This window comes from Phalacrocorax aristotelis, chromosome W (assembly GCF_949628215.1).
Source record: "Phalacrocorax aristotelis chromosome W, bGulAri2.1, whole genome shotgun sequence".
In the NCBI taxonomy this organism is placed as follows: Eukaryota; Metazoa; Chordata; class Aves; order Suliformes; family Phalacrocoracidae; genus Phalacrocorax; species Phalacrocorax aristotelis.
The window spans coordinates 7,637,409-7,659,975 of record NC_134310.1 but is presented as its reverse complement, the minus strand read 5'-3'; the positions used below and the strand labels follow the sequence as shown (position 1 = coordinate 7,659,975).

Below are 22,567 nucleotides of genomic sequence, written 5' to 3'. Positions count from 1 at the left end.
AACAACTCAGAGTTGTTGTTAGTTGGACAAGATATTGCCAGAATCATTGTACCACTGTCATCACATATGTTACAGTATTTGATGCAAACTTCTCTAGACTTTCAAACGGCTTTAGTAGACTTTCCTGGTCAGCTAGATCGAACATTCACCTGTGCCTTTGCATACTTTGGTATCCCACGTATAATTAAGACCAATAATGGCCCAGCTTATATCTCACATCATCTACTAACCTTTTTTCAAGATTGAGGGGTGAAACACATCACAGGTATTCCTCACTCCCCCACAGGGCAAGCCATCGTTGAATGAGCACATAGCACCTTAAAACGCATGATGTTACAACAAAGCGGGGGAGCTGGAACCTTAACTCCACAAAAGCTTTTAGCAAAAGCACTGTATGTCCTTAACTTTTTTAATGTTTCCAATACAGGTCACCCCATTAGCTGACACTATCTCTCTCTGCAAACAGACCGCCAGAGCATTGAAGTAAAGGCACAGGTCCTCATAAGAAATTTAGAATCTGGAATAATGGAGACTCCCTTCCTCCTAATAACATGGGGGAGAGGTAATGGTGTTGTCTCCACAGGGTCAGGACCTCACTGGATCCCAGCCTGTTACGTTTGGTCGTATCGGTATCAACCCTCAACAGAAAATTCCGCATCGGAAGAACCAAACCCTACTGAAGGAAAATGAAGACGTTCTGTTTGTTGATTGTATTTATAATCTGTTCATGTAACGGGGTATGTTCTTGGCCAGGGTTACCCAAGCTACCATCATCTAATAATGTTTGGGTAACACTGGCGAAAGCCATAAGTCAAGACTTTTTCATTCTGAATCTATTCACAAAAGTATTCAGCAGCCAGAGAAAAAAAAACCTGCAGAAACTGCAAATAGATAATGATTGGCGTTGGCTAGCTCAGCTCATTAGTAAGCTACGCCTGGGCGGATGGGTAAAAATCCTTGTGAACTATGTAATCTTTTGCATTGGAATGTTTTTGTGGATTGTTATCTGTATCCCATGCTTATTATAATGCTTAAAACATTTAATGGATAAATCTCTGAAAACCATATTGATAGTTGAAAAAGAAGGGGGAATTGTGGAGTAAGTGAATGTAGCGTCCCGTGAGCTCATCGCCCTTATTGGACGCAAGCTGTGGGATAGAAAACAACCCACAAAAAAACACAGAACTGAGGCCTTGATATGCGGGACAGAAGGTCAGGGGCACAGCTGGAGTACCGAAGCAGGAGAGCGTGCTTGTCTATGTCTATACCATATGTGGAGCTATATGTGATAGAATGTGATAGAACACATTCAGAGGCAGAGAGAAGGGAAAAATACCAGCTCAGGAGGCAGACTATATTAAGGCTGCTCTTTTGCTAATAAACGACTTTGGCTTTGCTTGTGCATGAATACAGAGTCCATGTCATGAATCGCCACACACCGCTGAAAAGAGTCTGGCCCTATCCTCCTGACATCCCCCTGACATCCCCTGACACCCACCTTTCATATATTTATAGGCATTGATGAGATCCCCCTCAGGCTTCTCTTCTCCAGGCTGAACAAGCCCAGGTCTCTCAGCCTTTCCTCACACAGGAGATGCTCCAGCCCCTGATCCCCTTGGCAGCTCTGCGCTGGCCTTGCTCCAGCAGTTCCCTGTCCTTCTTGAACTGGGGGGCCCAGAACTGGACGCAGCACCCCAGATGTGGCCTCACTGGGGCAGAGCAGAGGAGGAGGAGAACCTCCCTTGCCCTGCTGGCCACATGCCTTTCCATGCACCCCAGGGCACTGTTGGCCTTCTTGGGCACAAGGGCCTGGTGCTGGCTCAGGGTCACTTGCTGCCCGCCAGCACCCCCAGGGCTTTCTCAGCAGAGCTACTTTCCAGGTCACCCCCAGCCTGTGCCGGTGCGTGGGGTTGTTCCTCCCCAGGGGCAGGGCCTTGCACTTGCTCCTGTTGAACTCCATGAGGTTCCCCTGGGCCCAGCTCTCCAGCCTGTCCGGGTCTCGCTGGATGGCAGCACAGCCTGCTGGGGTATCAGCTGCTCCTCCCGGCTTGGGATCGTCAGCAAACTTGCTGAGGGGATACTCTGTCCCTTCATCCAGGTCATTGATGAATATACTGAGCAGGACTGGCCCCAGCACAGACCCCTGGGGAACACCATGAGTTATGGACCTCCAACCAGACACTGCCCTGTTGATCACAACTCTCTGAGCTCTGCCGTTCAGCCAGTTCTCTGTCCACTTCACTGCCCTCTCACCCAACCCACACTGCCTAAGCTTGTCTGTGAGGGTGTTACGGGAGACAGTGTCAAAGCCTTGCTGAAGGTAAACAACATCCACTGCTCTCCCTTCGTCGACCCAGCCTGTCACGCCATCGTAGAAGGCTATCAGGTTGGTCATACATGATCTCCCCGTGGTGAATCCATGTTGACTACCTCTGATAACCTTCTCTGCCTCTACATGCCTGGAGATGACCTCCAGGATGAACTGCTCCATCACCTTTCCAGGGATGGAGGTGAGGCTGACTGGCCTATAGTTTCCTGGGTGGTCCTTCTTGCCCTTCTTGTTGACTGGAGTGACACTGGCTACCCTCCAGCCCTTGGGCACCTCTTCTGTCCCCCATGACCCTTCAAAGATTATGGAGAAAGGCTTAGCAACAGCATCCACCAGCTCCCTCAGCACTCGTGGGTGCATCCCATTGGGGCCCATGGATCTGTGAGGATCCAGTTCGCCTAGGTGATCTCTGACCCCATCCTCCTCAGCCTCCTTCTCCAGATCTCTCTCACCTCCAGGGGCTGGGATGCCTGAGGGCCAGCCTTCGCAGTGAAGACTGAAGCAAAGAAGGCATTCAGTAACTCTGCCTTCTCTGCACCCTGCGTCACCAGGGCACCCACCTCATTCAGCAGCAGGCCCACGCTTTCCCCAGTCTTCCTTTTACTACTGATGCATTTGAAGAAGCCCTTCTTGTTATCCTGGACATCCCTTGCCAGATTTAGTTCGAAGTGGGCCTTGGCCTTCCTCGTTATAGAATCATAAAATCATTAAGGTTGGAAAAGACCTCTAGGATCATCAAGTCCAACTGTCACCCCAACACTACCATGTCTCCTAAACCATGCCCTGAAGTGCCACATCTACACGTCTTTCAACTACCTCCAGGGATGGTGACTCCCCCACCTCTTGGGCAGCCTCTTCCAATGCCTGACCACTCTTTCAGTAAAGACATGTTTCCTAATATCCAAGCTAAACGTCCCCTGATGCAGCTTGAAACTGTTTTCTCTTGTTCTAATTGCTCGTAATCTGGGAGAAGAGACCAAGCCCATGTCACTAAAACCTCCTTTCAGGTAGTTGAAGACAGTGATAAGGTCTCCCCTCAGCCTCCTCTTCTCCAGGCTAAACGTTACATCTCTGCAGAGCCTGACAGCATTCCCTTACTCCTCCCAAGTGGCCAGTCCCTTTTTCCACATTCTGTAAACCTCCCTCTTCCATTCGAGTTTTTCTAGAAGCTCTTTGCTCATCCATGGGGGTCTCCTGGCTCCTCTGCCTGACTTCTTCCTCACAGGGATGCACCAATCTTGAGCTTGCAGGAAGTAGTACTTGAATATTGACCAGATCTCTTGGACACCCCTGTCTTCTAGAGCCCTGACCCATGGGATGCCTCCAAGCAGGTCTTTGAAAAGGCCAGCGTTAGCTCTCCTGAAGTTCAGGGCTGTAATCCTGCTTGTTGCCCTGCTTCTACCATGCAGGATCCTGAACTCCCCCACCTCATGGTCACTGCAGCCGAGGCTGCTCCCAACCCTCACATCCTCAACCAGCCCTTCTTTGTTCGTTAGTATAAGGTCCAGCAGCACATCTTGCCTTGTTGACTTTTCCACCACATGCATCAAAAAGTTAGCCTCAATGTTCTGCAGGAACTTCCTGGGTCTTGCGTGCCTCACCATGTTGCTTTTCCAGCTAATATCAGTGTGGTTGAAGTCCCCCATGACAACAGGGCCTGCAATAGTGAGGCTACTTCCTGCTGCCTGTAGAAGGTCTCATCGACTTCCTCTTCCTGATCAGGTGGCCTGTAGTAAACACCCACAACAGTGTCACCCATATGTGCCTGCCACTTAAATTTTTTCCCATAAGCTCTTGACTCGTTCTTCCTCCACCCCTTGGCAGAGCTTGATGCATTCCAGTTGCTCCCTCACATAAAGAGCAACTCCCCCACCTCTCCTTGCTGGTCTGTCTTTCCTAAAAAACCTGTAGGAATCCATGACCACATTCCAGTCATGTGAGCTATCCCACCATGTCTCTGTGACTGCAGTGAGATCATGGCCCTGCAACTGCACACAGATGTCTAGTTCCTCTTGTTTACTCCCCACGCTGCATGCGTTGGTGTACAGGCATTTCAGAGAGGTAACTGAGTGCACAGGTTTCCCTGGATGAGTGAACGAGGATCCACAAAAGCCATGCACACCCTTGAGGTGGTTGGTCTTCTGATGGTCATTTGTGAGGCAGCTAAGGCATCTTTATCACTGCTCTGGTTCGCTTGGCCTCCTCCTGGCCTTCCGGTGGGTTGACCCCCACAGGCTCTGTGCCATCCTCTGCAGTTTTGGATCACCACCAAAAGAGTTTCCACACGTCCTCTTTGCTTTGGCAGCTCTTGCGGTTGCCCTGAGACTGCACCGGGCAGCTCCGCTGGGTGTTGGGCTGCAGCACCCAGAAGCTGCCAGTGGCTGCCTGAGGCTTCCCCGCTCCTGTCCTGCTCCGCTTGCTGGCGCTGCAGGCATGAGCAGCCCAATGAGTGGTGGCCAGGGGCAGGGCTGCCTTTTACTGGGGCAGGGGACAACGGGCAGTGAGGAGGTGGTTTGTGACATCAGGCGGCCACTGTGATGCAACATGGGCCGCTGATGCCCAAGGTTGGCTACCGGAAAGAATTTCTTCATTGAAATCATTGAAAGATTAAGTCACGAGTCCTGAGGTATTTAAATATTTTTAGGTGTGGGAATGATACAGGGCTGCTTTATGAAGGCTGGTCCATTTGTCTGCAGGAGCACCAACTCTGGAAATGTGGAGGGGACATCACTGCAGCCTTCCCCTGCATGAAGTCCCACTCTTATCCTCCACACAGCTCCAGCAATGGTCTTCCTGAAATGGCTTCAGGCCATTTGTAGCCAAAATGTCCCCTTGTGGAATAAGTGAAGTGTAGCCTTTTTTATTCAAAAGTCCTGAAGGCAGCAACCAAAATCATCTTGCTCCTAAAACCACCTTGAAGCAGAGCATCCTCCAGCACTGACTGGCCACCCCTGGAAGAAGGCACATCAAACTCTCACCTTAGGGAGAGGGGATAAGTTTTTCAGAGGCCCTGAGCATCCTTGCCAGACTCCACCCAGCACCTACCTGCTTACCCAGATTGATGACCCCCTGGCACCAGCAGCACCTATCTGCAGCAGAGGTGGGATCAGAGTGCACAGGGCCACCCCAAGGTCCCCTGACAGCAGAGAGCCGCCCTCGTCCTCCCCACCCCCCACAAATAGGCACGAAATGAGGAAGTGGGAGGAGGGAAAAAAGAATTAGTTGCAATTTGTAGTTGCAGCAGAAACACAAAAGCAACGCGCTTTGAGATGGATCCAGGCCCTTGGTGACAGAAGCCCTGAGCGCCCCTTCCCTGGGAGCAAGACGCAGGGACACCATGGTGAGTGCAAGCAGGGCCCTTGCTGGGCTCCCCCACTCTGGGATTTCACCCTCTTTTCCTGCCACCTCAGGGCTGTCTTAGCCCTCTCCTCTCCTGCACCCATTATGGTACCTTGCTGCTGCTTTCTGAGAGGTGCCAGGAGCCCACCCAACGTCCCCATTGGAGAGGGGATGGTGCTGCCCAGGCTTGTGGACAGGGAGTGGAGCTGGGGCTCAGTGAGGCATTGGCGCAGGGCACAGTGTGGGGAGCAGCTGGGGATGGGTGCCAGGTGCTGGGTGCAGGGTCGGTACCCCCAGAAGCACTGACCCAGGCAGGATGGAGGGCACCAGGCAGTGAGGCTGAGCCAACACCAAGTGGTTTTGATTTTGCCGGCACCGGTGTGGTACCCACAGGAGAACCCTACTGTTCCTCTTGGCCTAACTTCCCACTGGCACTTCTGGTTTCAGCGCTCATGGTGCCTGCAGGGTGTGGGCAAAGCATGGTGCAGGCAGAGGACAGCGTGGTGGCACAGGGGCTGCCAGGGGAAGCCATACTCCCCAGGCCACCTCAAGCTGGGAAGGATGCTCTGGGTGCTGGTGCCCAGGGTCAGACCGTGTACCTTGGCACATGTGGGGAACGGGGGCCAAGGGCAGGGCACAGGGCTGCTTAAAGGGCACGACCAGAGCTGCAAGTTGATCTGGAGGCTGAAGAGGAAGATGAACACTCTCAAAATTAGGGAGATGCTCAGGCATGGACTAAGAGTCTGCACAGTGTGACCACAGCCACATCCTTCAGCCTGCGGCTCTGCTCCCTCCATGTCTCAGAGTGATGCTGTCCCCAGACATTTCCACACAGCTAGGAAGGGGACTGTGGCAGGCTGAAACAGAGCCTTCTTCAACCGTGGTCACGGCTGCCACCTCTGAGAGGCTGCGCAGATGCTGTCCCCTACAAGACAAACACAAAGACACCTCCCCACCACCACCCAAGACCTAAAGAGGTTTTGTGGCTTCACGAAGGGCCATGGAGCTGCACGTCCATGACCCCGACCCCTGCCAGGCCCCAGCTCTGGGGCCAGCCTCCATCTCCAAAATGCTGGGGTAAATGCCCCATCCCCACAGGCTGCCTGTGCCTGGGAGCTGGCGGGGTTGTGACAGCAATGCAACACCTCAAGCTCTTCTCGAGGCTTCCGGTGGTTTTAAGGTGTTGTCTCTCTCAGAAGTAAAGGTGCCACCTTGGTCTGTATTGCCTCCTGCTCAGGGCTTGCAGGGTTTTTTGGTGGCTCAGACCTGAGCTCTGAAGAAAAACAGATGATGTTTTGCAATCTACAGGGCCACCCCCCTCCCCGCCTCAGAGATCCTATCGTGAGCACCAGATGCATGTGCAGCCCTGGGCAAAGGTGATGGTTGTGGTGGTGATGGTCCCCATCCCACAGCTCTCAGCTCTGGTGCTCTCAGGAGTCCTGATGGGCATCCCCATGCATGCACCCATCATGCAAGGGGCCACTGGCAGAGCAAAGCCACTTGTGCAAAGTGACTGCAAACTGCACCTGGAAGCCTGGGCCAAGGGCTGCTGAAAGCTGCTCCCCACTCAGCTTGAGTGGCCTCACAGAGGCATTTGGTCCAGGCCACCCATCAGTCCACTTCCGTGGTGACCCCCACAGCAACAGCTGTCAAGCTACTGCTCTCTTAATCATCCCTGGAAGGGAGGAGGGGACTGAGGCCCTGCTGCTCCAAACCTCTGAAAGCAAATTCAGTTTGTGCCCCGGCTCCCTGCAGGGATGCTGCCTGTAGCCTCCGTCCAGCTAGGGCTGGCTGGGCACTGAGCTCAGGCAATGACATGGTTTTGAGAATCATCCTTCCTCTTCATCTGCGCACAAGGCTGTTACCCAGCTTAGCAAGCCCTTGCCCCACAAACCTCCTTTACCACCCCTCAGGACATACTGAGGAAAGCCAGCCATACTGTGCTCCCAGAAACAGGGCAGGAACAACCACAGCCCTGCAGATATCCGGGACAAAAACTTCATTTAAAGTGAGCTGGTGTTTTCCCTGCAGCTGTGCTGCATCAAGTGCCTCAGCTGAGCCAGGAAAGCACCTAACCTGAGCCTGGAGGAAGAGGAGGTGTCATGAAGGCATGCGCTTGCCACTGACAGCTCTGAGTAGTTGTTTGACTGAAGGAGAAACTCCGGGTGTCAGCTCAAAAGCACTGAGTTGCAGGAAATGCTTGTACTTGCCTTAATTTGGTGCCATAACCAGCCATGTAAGCCCAGGGTGCCAGTGCCAGAGGGCTCAGGGTGTTGGAGGCAGGGGACAGGGAACTGAGGTGTCGGGGTGCCCGTGGGCTCCTCCCGACCCACTCCTCTCTACTTGAAGCACAAGATTTTGGCCGGGTTGGGTTGAAGCTGGACAGCTCTGGGGGTCACGGGCAGCTCCCCGGCTGGCAGCGCAGTCACCTGGAGCGGGTGACTGAGCCCCCTGCGTTTTTCTGAGTGGCATTTCTACAGACTTATTAGAGTGGAGGGGGGGAAGAGGAGGGGAAGGCAAGAAAAAGGCACATAAGCAACAAACAGGAGGAAGAGGAGAAGCCTCCCGCACAGTTTCAGGCTGTGTGAGGAGCCCCGATCCCCCCTGGACTCCCTGAGCTGACCCAGGTCTATGCATCCCAAGGGAAAGTGGTGGGACAATGAAGCCAAACACCCCTCCCCACTGGCTATGGGGGCTTGAGTTGCACTTGGGGTTTGGGGAGGCATGGATAGGTTGCAAAACTCAGCAGCCCAGCGGGGAGGGAGGCAGCCCTGGGAGCAGCACGATGCTGCTGAGCTCCTCCACGCTCCATGACAGTCCCTCCATCCCCCATCATGACGGTGCTGGCTTGCGCCGAGCACCTGAGGGTGGGTGCGAGGGGCTGCAGGCAGGCGGGAGGGTGCAAAGGCATCAGGGTCTGGAGGCCTGAAATCTTGAAAGCCAACAGGAAAATAAAGCAAAAGGGGAAGAGGAGAAAAGGGAAATGGAAAGTGTAAGAGGCTGGGGACGATGGGGGAGAAGTGAAATCGGTGCCGGGAGCACTGGGGTGAAAGCGGAACTGCGGGGGCCATAGGACGGGTGCAGAGGAGCCTCAGACAGGTCCAGATGGGGTGTTCCCTCCCAGGCACTGTGCTGGGGCCCACATGGCACCATGGCTGCATTCAGCGTGTTTCCGCTGCAGCATCGAGAACAAGGGGCTTTTGAGTAATTTTCTTTTTGCACGGTGAAATCCTACCCTCCTCTCCCAGCCCAGGGCTCTATTTAGCCCCTCAGGGGCTTAAATCGCAGCCCACAGTTTTTCTGCTACCTCAAGGGCCCCTGAGGACAGAGCTGGGTGAGTTGCGGGGTGGCTGGAAAGCAGGTGCTGGCGTGTGCCCAGGCAGGGAGGAAAGGGTGATTACACAGTTGCACGTCTGCCCTGGTGCAAAAGAGATACGGGGGCACATGGGATGTGCAGTGCTGGGGAAGCCCCTACCAGCTGCAATTTTTGCTCTTCCCCTGGGTTATTTATGCTGCCCCTTTGACTCAGAAGCACAGCTAGTGCAGTAATTGCTTTGTTAGTCCTTTGCTACCTCCATAACGAGCACGGCTGACATTACAAACATGCCCGCGGCCTGTCAGTACCCCATGTGCTCCTCTCCGGAGTGCCAGACCTGCGGTAAGGCAGGATCCAGCCAGAGGGATGGGGCAAGCCCAGGTGCGGCAGCGCTGGGTTTTTGAGCTTTGTAAGTTCCCAGCGTGGCCAGAACATCCCTCTTTGCACCATCCAAAGGTGCACAGCTGTGGCAGGGGCCAGTTATAGCTACCAACAGCTCAGGGGAGACTGGGGCCAGATCCAGGCCAGGAGCCCCAGTCCCATGAGTGGTGGCCCTGGTGCAGTTGCTGTGGCCCTCTCCCCACAGGGCAGCAAGGAGCGCTTCCACTGGCAGAGCCACAATGTCAAGCAGAGCGGCGTGGACGACATGGTCCTTCTCTCCAAGATCTCCGAGGAGGCCATCGTGGAGAACCTCAAGAAGCGTTTTATGGATGATTACATCTTTGTATCCTTCCCAGGGCAGCAGGACAGGGCCAAGGAGTGGCAGGGCTGTGCTCCAAAGCTTTGCCAGGGCATGGGCCAAACTGGGGCTTCCCCAATGCTTGCAGAGTGACCCATCCCCACACTGTGGCAGGACAAGATTGGGAATGGCTGAGGGAATGCCACCATTCCCTAGCTGAGTTGCACTCAGCAGAGACACTGCAATGGTGACCCCCATCCTGCCGTGCCTCAGGACCCACTTTGGTCCTTCATTTGCAGCCACAAAGCCCTGAGCAAAGAGCACTGAGCAAAGCCCCTCGTTTGCTGTCTCCCGCTGCTCCTGCACATTGGAGACCCGCCTGCCTATGCCAAGGGGCTGGACCCCCGTGGCATTAGTGGCCATTTTCCCCTGTTGCTGTCACCCAACCCGCCAATGCCCACAGCATGCCCTGGCTGCTCTGCACCCACAGCAAATCCAAGCAAACCCCAGATGGAGCAGCAGCATTCCTGCAGACACAAGGAGGCAGTGCCACCCTTCAACCACACTGATGTCAGCCCACATGGGACACCATCAGGCCAGCACAGGGTGCAAAGTTCCCACCCTGCCCAGTATTGCCCGCACTGTGCCATCCCCCAGCCCAGAGGCTTTTGCAATTGTGGGCTCCTGTCAAAGGGTTGACGCTGCTGAGCACCGTGGATGATGCTCAGCCACTCTCAGGTCCGCAGTGTGTATGGGAGGCTGTTCCCACAACCATGATTCAAATGCTGAGCCTTTGCCTTGCTCACCCCCACACCTGCTTGGGGATGCAGCTGGCTCAGCACCCCCGGCACCCTGCACCCCAGCTCTGGTGGGTGGCCAGCACTGGTGGGGAAGAGGACAAAATCCCTGCCATGCGGAGCAGGGCATGGTGGGGTCTCAGGTGGCAGGGCTGAGCATGGGACTGAGGCACTTGCTTACATCACTGTAAGTGGCTGTGGTTTCCCTGAAGATGCGGCTCTGTCCTTACAAGGCGATGCTCTGTCCCGGGCCGGTGGTGACGCAGCCATCCTCCCTGCTTTTTTGGCAGCCCTGAGGCTTTAAGTGTGTTTTGGGGTTGGGTTTGGGGTTGGCACTTCTTTTTTTCCGGAGGAAAAAATACCCCACATAGCCTCTTCCTTTTTCTTTGCTGCTGCTGCACGCAGGGCCACCATCTAGCCATGACTCAATGCCCAGTGCTTCTGCATTTCCCAGAAGAGCCCCTCTATTCCTGCCCTTCGGCTGTTCTTCCCCCATCTCTGCTGTCAGGTGGGCCAAAAATAACACATTGAGGGCTTGGTGTAACCCTGCTGGCTCCACTCCACCCTTGACCTCCATCTCCCCAACACCTGCCCTGGGGTGCTGGAGGCTCATCCCCATCCTGCTGCTGCATCACTTCTACGTGCAGTTCTCTGCTTTTCCATTCCCTGCCCACACCCGGGTGACTCCGGAATGCTGCAGGCAGGGGCTGAGGGAGGCAGAGTGGCTGGGTGGCCAGGGAAAGGCAGGAGCCGGCAGTTTTTCCCCTCTCTGTGCCTCATTTTCCCTGGCTGTAAAATGGAGATGGTTTCCTGCTGCAAAAGCTGTGGATGGAGCATGAGCAACTAAGCAGAAGCCAAATGCTGGGAGACTGCAGGATGCTGGAAATGCCACTTTGGGAGGTGAACCTCAGCCAGAGGCTGGGGAGCTGAGGTTCTCTGAGCTCCTGCTGTAACCTTGTGCTGGTCACACTGCGGGGGATGCCCCGGGGCAGAGGGAGCAAAGCACTGAGGCCCTGTGGCTGGGAGACCACCACACATGGTAGCAGCTCTGCCTGCACCTGAGCTGGAAACCCTCATTGTATTCCTGGTAGAGCTTCCAGGAAGAGGCAGGGACTTCCCACAACCACCTTCCTGCCATTGCTCACCCTGACGCTGCCTCTCAAGGCAGCAAGTGGGGCAAGGAAGGGGGCATATGGGAAAGGACACATGGACCTTAACCTGCTGCTCAGACCTACATCGGGCCGGTGCTCATCTCCGTCAACCCCTTCAAGCAGATGCCATATTTCACTGACCGGGAGATCGAGATGTACCAGGGGGCGGTGAGGCTGCTGCGTGCTCGCTGGCAGGGTTGGCCAGGCATTCACGGGGTTTAATTCCATGTGAAACACCTGGGGGTTGTCCCATGAGTGTCCCCATCCTCCCTAGCCCTTTCGGTGCTGCAGGGTTTGGTGCTCCCCAACACATTGATGGAGAGTCGGTAATAGGACTCAAGAGCAGATCCACACTCCTGGGAAATTCAGCTCATAAATACACACCAAAGCAACCCAAACATGGTAAATCCAGCCTGAGTGACTAGCTCTGTCACAACAAGCTTCCCAAGGAGGGGAGAGTCAACAAAACATCTGGCATGCTGCTGATTAGCTCACATTTGTGGCAAGAGATTAATTCCCCATCCCTGCTATGTGCCGCTGCCTTGGGCAGAGTTAAGGGGGTTTGGGGAGGGGGCTCATTGTGGGGGGTTGATGGCTGCTCTGTGGTCAGCACCGTTGTCCTTGTCCCCCGTTTAGGCTCAGTATGAAAATCCCCCCCATATCTACGCCCTGACCGACAACATGTACCGCAACATGCTGATTGATGGGGAGAACCAGTGCGTCATCATAAGGTAGGGCGCACTGGGGACCTGAGGCCACCGGTCTGGGGCCAGCTGCCCCCATCACACCTTCCCCCACACCCTGGGGGTGTTCTGGCTAAACATAGCAGCTGGGCAGCAGCAAGAGGCAGCTGCAGCCCAGTGGTGGGTCCTGGGGGACCCAGCAGGTGGGGGTGCCTGGAGGGACCCTGGCATCCTGGGCCATAAGCACCAGCCAGGGCTGTGCCCGGGTTGTCCCACGCAGGGACCGAGCCTTGTGCAACACGTTCTTCCGGCTGACTGTTGCAAAAGAAATGGCCAGGATATGGGGCAAGGCCAGAGACTTCCCCTTGAGGCTTCCAAGTCTCCCTCCTCCCCTCCAAAATCCAGCAACAAGAAATCCAACATATCCTCCAGGAGCAGTTCCTTGCTCAGCCTTGCTCTGGTCTTGGTTATATCTGAGAGCACCCCCAGAGCACCCAGGCAGCCCCATCCCTGCGTTAGCACTGCCACACACTCAGAATACGTGGCAGGAGGGAGGCTACAGCCCGCATCACCCCCCAGCCCTGCTCCTCCAACACCCCACCCTGAAGCGCCCTAAGGCAGGTGACACTGGTGGGCCCATTTCACATCTCACCTGCTTTGCCATTTGCACAGCGGAGAAAGCGGAGCTGGGAAAACAGTGGCAGCAAAATACATCATGGGCTACATCTCCAAAGTGTCTGGGGGTGGCGAGAAAGTGCAGGTATGGCTTCCCCCCTGCCCCCAACCCCATGCACCACCCCTCATCTCTTCACCTCCCAACTGCTCCCCACCACCCCAGCCCCCTGCTCCCCCCATCTGATGGTGGCACATGGAGCAGCCCTGGCTCTGGGGTTGGGGACACCCAAAGCCCCAGGTCTGTCCCCAGCCCTGAGGCAGGGCTGCTGCAGTGGGGTGCGTGCGTGCAGCCCCCCCATTCAGCCCTCTCCCTCCTCTGCCCCCAGCATGTGAAGGACATCATCCTGCAGTCCAACCCACTGCTGGAAGCCTTTGGAAATGCCAAAACTGTCCGGAACAACAACTCCAGCCGCTTTGTAAGTCACCAGGGCAGGTGCAGAGGGTCAGTACCGTGTCCGGGATCCGTCCCAGCAATGCTCCCAGCATGGTGGGAGAAGGTGGGGAGAAGCCAGGGCTGGAGGGACTGAGGGGTCCCAACAGCTGGACTCTGAGCAGGAGTTTTGCTGGGGCAGGGGAAATACTTCGAGATCCAGTTCAGCCGGGGCGGAGAACCTGATGGGGGGAAGATCTCCAACTTCCTGCTGGAGAAGTCACGAGTGGTGAGCCAGAATGAGGGCGAGAGGAATTTCCACATCTACTATCAGGTATGGGGGGGACACAGAGCTGGCCAGGCTGCTGTGGGGGCCAGGGGCTGGGTAACCACCACTCCCGTTTCTCTCCCAGCTCATCGAAGGGGCATCGCAAGAGCAGCGGCAGAACCTGGGCATCATGAGCCTGGATTATTACTACTACCTGAACCAGTCAGACACGTACCAGGTGGAGGGCACGGATGACCGCAGTGACTTCCATGAGACCATGGTGAGTGCGTGGGAGGGGGGAGTCCCCAAAGCCAGCTGGGGCTGGGCAGGGGCTGATGGGCTCCCCACGCCCCCAGAATGCCATGCAGGTCATCGGCATCAGAGGCGAGGACCAGCAGCTGGTGCTGCAGATTGTGGCAGGGATCCTTCACCTGGGAAACATCAGCTTTCGGGAGGAAGGCAACTACGCTCGGGTGGAAAATGCTGACTGTGAGTAGTAGGCTCCCCCTGCTCCAGGGGGACAAGTGGGAACACTCGCAGAGACCCTTGGCAATGAATTGCAAACTCTCTGTAGCGCAAACCCCCTGGCAGAGGAGACAGGCAGTGACAGCATCTTCCCCATGTTAGACACAGGGAAACTGAGACAGCGAGCAAACAGCACAACCAGAGCTTAATTAGCAAGGGGATGGATGCCAGGTGTTGCTTGCAGTAGCAGAGGGAGGAACAAGTCCCACATGCCTGGTCGCTGTACTGCTGCTGTCCTTTGCACTTGGCCGGGGGTCCAGCAGTGGCTACAGGCAGCCCTGACCAACCCCCTGACTCTGCCCAGCCCTGGCCTTCCCTGCCTACCTGCTGGGGATCGACCAGGACCGCCTCAACGAGAAGGTCACCAGCAGGAAAATGGACAGCAAGTGGGGCGGCCGCTCTGAGTCCATCACCGTCACCCTCAATGTGGAGCAGGCAGCTTACACCCGGGACGCCCTGGCCAAGGGGCTCTACGCACGCATCTTTGACTTTCTCGTGGAGGTGTGTGGTCCTGGTGGGCTGGGCCAAGTGTGGCCACAGCGTGGAGAGGATGGTCACCATCCGCTCCCCCGTGCAGCTGGCCCCACTGCCCTACACCCCCTGATGAAGGTGGCTCATTCCATCTCTCCCTGCAGTCTATCAACCGGGCTATGCAGAAGCCATATGAGGAGTACAGCATCGGGGTGCTGGACATCTACGGCTTTGAAATATTCCAGGTATGTGTGCTTTGCTGTAGGATCCCAGCTGGGTAATGTCCTTCCCTGCTCCCACAGCAAGGAGGGCAGCTGGAGCAGGGTGCTGATAGCAGTCGATGGCCCTAAGAAGGGTCCCTGGAGCAGCACCCAAAGGCTCTGCTGTTTGGGGTCCCCCCAGTGTCAGTGAGAGGAGCAGAAGCCAACTCAGCCCCATCTTCTCTTTCATCTTTTGTCCTTTTGCAGAAAAATGGCTTTGAGCAATTCTGCATTAACTTTGTGAATGAGAAGCTGCAGCAGATCTTCATAGAGCTGACCCTGAAGGCAGAGCAGGTATGGGGGGGCTTGGCTGGGGGGCCTGTGGGGCTGTGCCAGCACCCTATTCCTGCACCCTGCACCCCTGCTGCCAGCCAGTCCTGGCACCATGGCCAGAGCAGAGGGGCTGCAGCATATCCCATGGGGTGGGGGCCCGCCCGGCTCTCCCTGTGCTTTCCCAGGAGGAATACGTGCAGGAGGGGATCAAGTGGACCCAGATCCAGTACTTCAACAACAAGGTGGTGTGCGACCTGATAGAGAACAAGCTGGTGAGTGAGGTCCCCTCCTCTGGGAAAGGCTTTCTCAGGGAGCCAAGGCACCCACGGAGGGGGATGCCAGGTGGGCTGGGTGCTGTTGAGGATGAGCAGCAGAAGTTGGCCTTGCCAGCGAGCATCCTTGGAGAACAGCAGCTCTGCTTCCTTAACCTAAGCTGTGGTTCAGCATGAAGCATCTTTGACCAGCATGGGGCACTTGAGCACAGCCAGACATGGGACTGGGCCCTGCCCACAGCCTTTGAACACCCATGGCTTCACTCACCCTCTCCCAGAACCCCCCTGGGATCATGAGTGTCCTGGATGATGTCTGTGCCACCATGCACGCCACTGGCGAGGGAGCAGACCAGACCCTGCTGCAGAAGCTGCAGGCGGCCGTGGGCACCCACGAGCACTTCAACAGCTGGAGCTCGGGCTTCATCATCCACCACTATGCAGGCAAGGTATGGCACCCCACATCTTGCTCCCCGCGGCCCTGGCCACAGCGGTGCGGGTCTGAGCTCCCCTCCTGCCCCCAGGTCTCCTACGACGTGAATGGCTTCTGCGAGCGCAACCGGGACGTGCTCTTCACCGACTTGATTGAGCTCATGCAGAGCAGCGAATAGTGAGTCCTGGCAGTGCTGTGGTCCCAGGCTCCAGCCCAAAAGGGTTGGGGCAGAAGGCAGCATCCTTAACATCCAGGCCATAAAGCTTTGCTGATCTGGCCTCTGCGCAAGCCATACCTCGAGGTGCTCAGTGTCCTGCAATGCCCCACAGGCACCAGGGGCATCCGCCTGTTGAGCACATTGGCACCCAGGGGCTGCAGGGCTGGGAAGAGGGGTGCTTACCCACCAGCACTGATCCTACTCGGTCTGGGGGCAGCTGAGGGGTACAGGCCTAGCCATGGTGCAGGATTTCTCAGCAGCAGAAAGCAGAGCTGGAGCTGGTTCCAGCTCAGCGCCTGCTGAGCCTGGGGTGCCTGGCGGCTCTCACCTGGGGACTGTCACCTGCCTTTCAGTGGTTTCATCCGGATGCTTTTCCCAGAAAAGCTTGATTCTGACAAAAAGGGACGACCGACCACCGCGGGCTCCAAAATCAAGGTACGTCCCAGAGGCTGCAGGACAGTAGATGCCTCTGGGGCAGCAGCAGGGTGATGGGCTCCTACCAACACCTTTAACGCTACAGAGGTCGATCCCTGCAACAGAAACAGGCTAACGACCTGGTGAACACGCTAATGAAGTGCACGCCACACTACATCCGCTGCATCAAGCCCAACGAGACCAAGAAACCCCGGGACTGGGAGGAGAGCAGGTACAGTACAGAGGCCCATCACAACACATCAGTCAGCCCACAGAGCCCAGGGAATTGGGCCTGGCCATGGACATGTGGCCAGAACTGACTTTCCTCCAAAAACTGCACCCGTGGGCTGGTCCCTCTGTGCTGCCCACACATCTAGGGGAGCATGAGGTGGGTGCTGAGAAGCATGTGGGGACACACGCCTTTCTACATGCATCACCCAGAGGCTCCAGCTGAGCCCCAAGAAGCTCTCATGCATGCATAGCTGAGGGCATCCCTGTGCAAAGCAGTGGCTGAGGGGTCTGGGCAATTCCCCCACCAACCTGCCATCCCATGCTGAGCAAGGCCCTCCCGGCTCCACAGGGTGAAGCACCAAGTCGAGTACCTGGGGCTGAAGGAGAACATCCGGGTGCGCCGGGCAGGTTTCGCCTACCGCCGCCTCTTCCACAAATTCCTGCAACGGTGAGTGACCTCTGGGACAGGGGATGGCGGATCCCTGCAGCATGGCCATGACTCACAGCGCCTGTCCCAGCAGCTATGCCATCCTCACACCCGAGACATGGCCGTCGTGGCGGGGGGACGAGAAGCAAGGGGTGCAGCACTTGCTGCGCTCCGTCAACATGGACCCGGACCAGTACCAGATGGGTCGGAGTAAGGTGTTTGTCAAGAACCCTGAATCGGTAGGTGGCCTGGCTCTGCCCCTTGCCCTGCAACCCAGCATAGAACCATAGAATCATTAAGGTTGGAAAAGACCTCTAGAACATGAAGTCCAACCCTCACCCTAAAACCCCCAGGCCTCCTAAGCCATGCCCTGAAGTGCCACGTCTGCCTGTGTTTTGAACGCCCCCAGGGATGGTGACTCCCCCACCTCTCTGGGCAGCCTCTGCCAATGCCTCACCACTCTTTGAGTAATTAAATTTTCCCTAATCTCCAATCTAAACCTCCCCTGACGCAGCTTGAGGCCGTTCCCTCTTGTCCTGTCACTGGTGCCTTGGGAGCAGAGACCAGCCCCCCCCTCACTCCAGCCCCTCTCAGGCAGCTGCAGAGAGCGAGAAGGGCTCCCCTCAGCCTCCCCTTCTCCAGGCTAAACCCCCCCAGCCCCCTCAGCCGCCCCCCAGCACACTTGTGCTCCAGACCCTGCCCCAGCCCCGCTGCCCTTCTCTGGACACGCTCCAGCACCTCAATGTCCTTCTTGTCCCGAGGGGCCCAAACCTGAGCCCAGCATTTGAGGTGGGGCCTCCCCAGGGCCGAGCACAGGGGCCCCATCCCTGCCCGGCTCCTGCTGGCCACACCAGTGCTGACACAAGCCCAGGGGCTGGTGGCCTCCTTGGCCACCTGGGCACTGCTGGCTCATGCACAGCCGGCTGTCAGCCAGCACCCCCAGGGCCTTCTCCAGGGGATGCTGCTCCAGGGGACGAGAGCAGATGCTGCTCCAGCATCTCCAGGGGACACCACACACAGCCGAGCATTGCTTTGGGCAATGCTGGGGCAGGTTTAGGGTGCCAATGTGCAGAAGAAGCAATGCAGCACGGGTGCTGAGGGGCCTCTGGCCAGCCAGGCTCAGCACCCCATGTCCCCCCAGCTCTTCCTCCTCGAAGAGATGCGGGAGCGGAAATTCGACGGCTTTGCCCGGGTGATCCAGAAGGCCTGGCGCCGGCACATCGCCATCCGGAAGTATGAGCAGATGCGAGAGGAGGGTAAGGCTGGGTGAGGACAAGGACACTGACAACCCAGCATCCCTTTTAAGGTGCCTGTTGCTGGGGAAAGCCCAGCTGCCAGAGTGCCAGGAGAGTCGCAGTTGTGGTTCTAACTAGGAGAGGAGTGAGGAGGGACCGGCCTATGTGATGCCCAGGGTCTTTTCCCACATCTTAAAGGAGGGTGCGGATTTCTTGCTTCTTTTTCCAGCCCTGGGAGGGGACAGAAATAGGAAATAGGACAGAAATCGGAGCCTCTTGATGTCTCACTCTGCATTTCATTGACTGCCCTGAGATGGAGAGGAGTAGTTGAGTCAGCATTTGCAGAGGAATGGGAAAGGCCAGTGGTCACCACCAGACCCCATTGCAGTGTTTTCCCACCCTCCCAAGCATGCAGTGAAAAATCAAGGGGGGAAAACCCAGAAAACAGCTGGGTTCCTCCTTCCCTGCCTCCTTCCTTCCCACAGCTCATTTTTTTTGAGGGCAGTTAATGGGTTTTGAAGCCAGCCAAGTTCAAGCAGCTCAGATTCCTCCTGTGGCATAAAATGAGCCCCACTTCTTGCTGCCACAGTCCATGTGATGGCTCCCAGAGTTCCCATGGCCGGTTTGGGAGGGCGGGCAGGCAGGGGCCAAGGGCTGAGCTGAGGGCTGAGCCGTCGGTGCAGAGCCCTGTCCAACCTGCATCGCTTCGGGGTCCTGCACAGCCTCCAACATCCTCTACAACTTCAAAGAGCGGAGGAGAAACAGCATTAACAGGAATTTTGTGGGTGATTATCTGGGCATGGAGGAGAGGCCAGAGCTGCGCCAGTTCCTGGCCAAGAGGGAGCGGATAGACTTTGCCGACTCCATCACTAAGTATGACCGGAGGTTCAAGGTACGTGGAGGGACAGGCCAATCTGTGGTTTGTGGTGCCTGCTCTTGAGTGGGATGTGGGGGGGGTCATGCCCCCCAAAAACACCCCCTCACACCCTGTTCCTGTCCTTTCCCAGCCCATCAAGCGGGACTTCATCCTCACCCCCAAGTACTTCTACCTGATTGGGCGGGAGAAAGTGAAGAAAGGTCCTGAGAAGGGGCAGATCAAGGAGGTGCTCAAGAAGAAGGTGGAGCTCCAGGCAGTGAGTGGCATCTCACTGAGGTGCGTCCCTTAGCATGGCCTTCACGGTGGGGAGCCTGTGTGTTCACCCATGAGTTCCACCAGCCTCCCCATGCTCCAGTGTCCCCCCGCTTGGCCCTGGCCCCTCGCCCGTGGAGGCAGCAGGGCATTGGGCCATGGGGAGAAGGCTCCCTGCACAGCACTTTGCAGATGAGGCTTTGAGTCCAGGGGGGTTTCCAGCTAAATCTCCCTCCAAATTTCCTCGGGGTGGATCCAGGCCCAACAGGGTCTTCCAGCTCCCTGCTCAGTGCCAGCTGGCACCAGCCTTGCCCCCACTGATGCCCCCACACCGTCATTGCTCCCCCAGCACCAGGCAGGATGATTTCTTCATCCTCCACGAGAATAATGCCGACAATTTCTTGGAGTCCATCTTCAAGACGGAGCTGATCAGCCTGCTGTGCAAACGCTATGAGGAGCTCACCCGCACCAAGCTGTGCCTCTCCTTCAAGGACACGTAAGGATGGAGGCTGGGAGAGGTGACAAAGCAGCACGGGGTCCCATGCCCATGGTCTCATGGCTCCTTTCTCTCCCCCAGACTACAGTTCCGGGTGAAGAAGGAGGGCTGGGGTGGTGGCGGCACCCGCAACGTCACCTTCATCAGAGGACAGGGTGATGTGGCCACCCTCAAAGCTGGAGGCAAAACCCTTACAGTCAGCATTGGGGATGGGCTCCCCAGGAATGCCAGTGAGTTCTGGGGCACCGGGGGGATGGCGGGGGGCGGGGGGGTGTGTGGATGGGACACGGACAGAAGTACCAGGGCCGCAGGGAACTACCAGAGGCCTGGGGACATCAGGGTGAGCCAGCGTGTACCCCAACCCCGCGGGGTTTGCGTTTCACCCGGGAACCACCTGCTTCTGTGTGGGTGATGGGGCAGCACGGGGTGTTTCAGGGAAAAGGGTGGTTGGGGCCACTGCAGGGGAGCCCCCCTGCCCCCAGCTGGTTCTAAGGACCATCACCTAATGGGGGACTCATGTCCCCCCAGAGCCCACGAGGAAGGGGGAAACGCAGAGCAGAGGTCGCAGCAGGTGTCCGGTGCCATCCCGAAGTGCCCCACCGGCACCCAGAGGTGAGGAGGGCAGTGCTGAAGGGGGGGGTTGCCGGGGAGGGGGGACCCCAGCCTGGATCCAGCCAATGCTGAGCTCCTGGGGGGGTGCTGGCTGAGCGTGGGCTCCCTGTAATGCACCATCCCCGGATCGGGTCTTCCAGGCACTTGCAGGAATGGGGCGCCCCAGTTCCCGCGCAGCGATGGTCAGGCTCGGCAGGACACCTACATGACATCCCAGAAGCAGGCACGGGGGCCACCAGCCACAGTGCTGCCCACCCGAAATGTCACCCACCAGCCGAAGACACGGCCTCCATCTGAGCAGAACATGGATTTCCTCAACGTGCCTGACCAGGGGGTGGCTGGGTAGGTCCCGTACCAGCACCTATGTCTCCCCACCACCCCATCCTCCCCTCCCACTGCTGCTGGTCCCAGCAGATGCTCTTTCCCCTCTGAGCAGCTCAGCTGTCCGACAAAGTGACAGCCTGACCAGATCTAGGCAATCTGGCCTTGCTGGCAGGACAATACCGCCCAGGCTCTTGTGCACCCCAGTTCTCCCAGTCCCTGCACTGGGAGGACCCACCTGAGCTGTACGCACAGAGTGCACGTCGGTGGGGGAGAGCAGAGTGGGAAGGAGGGTGCAGTGCATCCTGCACCCTCCCGCTGTCTCTGGTGTGAATGCTGTTCCTCCCGGTCCCACAGCATGCAGCGGCAGCGAAGCGTGAGCCAGCGGCCGCCCCCAGCCAGACGTCCCAAGCCACAGCCCAAGGCAGCCGTGCCGCGCTGCCAGGCTCTCTACCAGTACATCGGGCAGGATGTGGACGAGCTCAGCTTCAACGTGGGGGACATCATTGACATCCTGCTGGAAGGTACTGCTGGGCTCCCGCCCTGCCCATCTCCTCCCCGCTGTGCCCCATGGCAGCACCACACCTGACCCAGCTCTTTTTTTCCCCTTTCCAGATATCTCTGGCTGGTGGAAAGGCCGGCTGCATGGCAAGGAAGGGCTTTTCCCTGGGAACTATGTGCAGAAGATCTAAGCCAGGTGCAGCAGCATCTTCCCATGCCACCTCCACCAAGGCCGTGCTGAAAGGGCCGGTGGTGGCTCCGCAGCAGTTCTCCACTGATGCTGGCATTGAGCGAGTGTTTCTGTGCTGGCTGCTGGACTGTGCCAGTGCCAACCAGTAAATCCCACAGCTATGGGATGGTGGCCTCCCTGCAGCAAGGACCAGCTCTTTGATACTTGGTCTTACCTTGGGAACAGACTGACCCAGTGATTCTTGTGTACAAATAGTTTTATAATTATGTTCAATCATCAGACTCAGTTAATCTGAGTCTGGAGTTTGTATCCCACCCCGGTACTGGCCTGTGGCTCCTGCTGGACCCATGACAAGGTGCTGCACCGACACATCCCCATGTGAGGACATGGCTGGGGACACATCAGAGGCAGCCCTGTTGCCCCCATGTTGAACCCTCCAGAAGTTGCTGAATACAGAAACCAGCTCCCCCAGGAAGCCGGCTCAGGCATCTCCGCATCCCAGCACAACTCAGGACCACTCTGCACAGCCAGCTGTGCGGCAGCAGCGAGGCAAAGCAGGGCAAAAGGGCAAAGCAGGACCAGGCGCCATCGTCACTCCCTGGTTTCTCAGAGGAAAATCTGCAAGGACCACTTGGCCAAAGCCCACCGAGCTGTAGCAGCTTTTTCTGATGGTGGTCAGAGAGTTGCTGGGGCCCCCCCGGTTTGCAGGGCAAGGGCAGGGGGGAATGTCTTGTCCATGGGGGACCAGGGTCGATGCATGGGGTGGAAACCGCCATCCTCAGCTGCACCAGTTCTGGGGTTCGGGGGACCCTCTTTGCCCCGACTGCCCAGGACAGGGGGACAGCCAAGGTGGGGTGGTGGGGTCCTTGGGTGGGGGCTGAGTCTGGCCTGGGGCTGTTCCAGGATGTTTGCAGCAGGGAGAGGGACGAACAGTGCCGACATGTTGGGGCTTATCC

At 57.1% G+C, this 22,567-nt stretch overlaps 1 protein-coding gene across 1 annotated transcript; it reads left to right on the top strand.

Moving 5' to 3' along the window:
* The first annotated feature begins 5,555 nt into the window (after window positions 1-5,555).
* Window positions 5,556-21,925, top strand: MYO1F (myosin IF). The gene is made up of 28 exons (XM_075076705.1): window positions 5,556-5,669; window positions 9,571-9,708; window positions 11,690-11,779; window positions 12,248-12,342; window positions 12,967-13,054; window positions 13,296-13,385; window positions 13,542-13,673; window positions 13,753-13,887; window positions 13,964-14,096; window positions 14,437-14,633; window positions 14,768-14,848; window positions 15,071-15,157; window positions 15,322-15,408; window positions 15,687-15,854; window positions 15,930-16,015; window positions 16,409-16,490; window positions 16,595-16,701; window positions 17,050-17,148; window positions 17,222-17,366; window positions 18,269-18,383; window positions 19,085-19,254; window positions 19,370-19,515; window positions 19,841-19,987; window positions 20,069-20,217; window positions 20,516-20,599; window positions 20,740-20,941; window positions 21,278-21,444; window positions 21,536-21,925. Exons 1-28 carry the CDS (start codon window positions 5,667-5,669, stop codon window positions 21,610-21,612), a joined length of 3,300 nt encoding a protein of 1,099 aa, XP_074932806.1. The 5' UTR covers window positions 5,556-5,666; the 3' UTR covers window positions 21,613-21,925.
* Window positions 21,926-22,567: the final 642 nt, after the last annotated feature.

Excerpts from the sequence above, each read along its gene's own strand:
- MYO1F (XM_075076705.1), top strand. Across the intron at positions 14,634-14,767 it reads TCTTTGACTTTCTCGTGGAG|TCTATCAACCGGGCTATGCA; the intron begins GTGTGTGGTCCT and ends CTCTCCCTGCAG. Across the intron at positions 19,516-19,840 it reads GTGAGTGGCATCTCACTGAG|CACCAGGCAGGATGATTTCT; the intron begins GTGCGTCCCTTA and ends TTGCTCCCCCAG.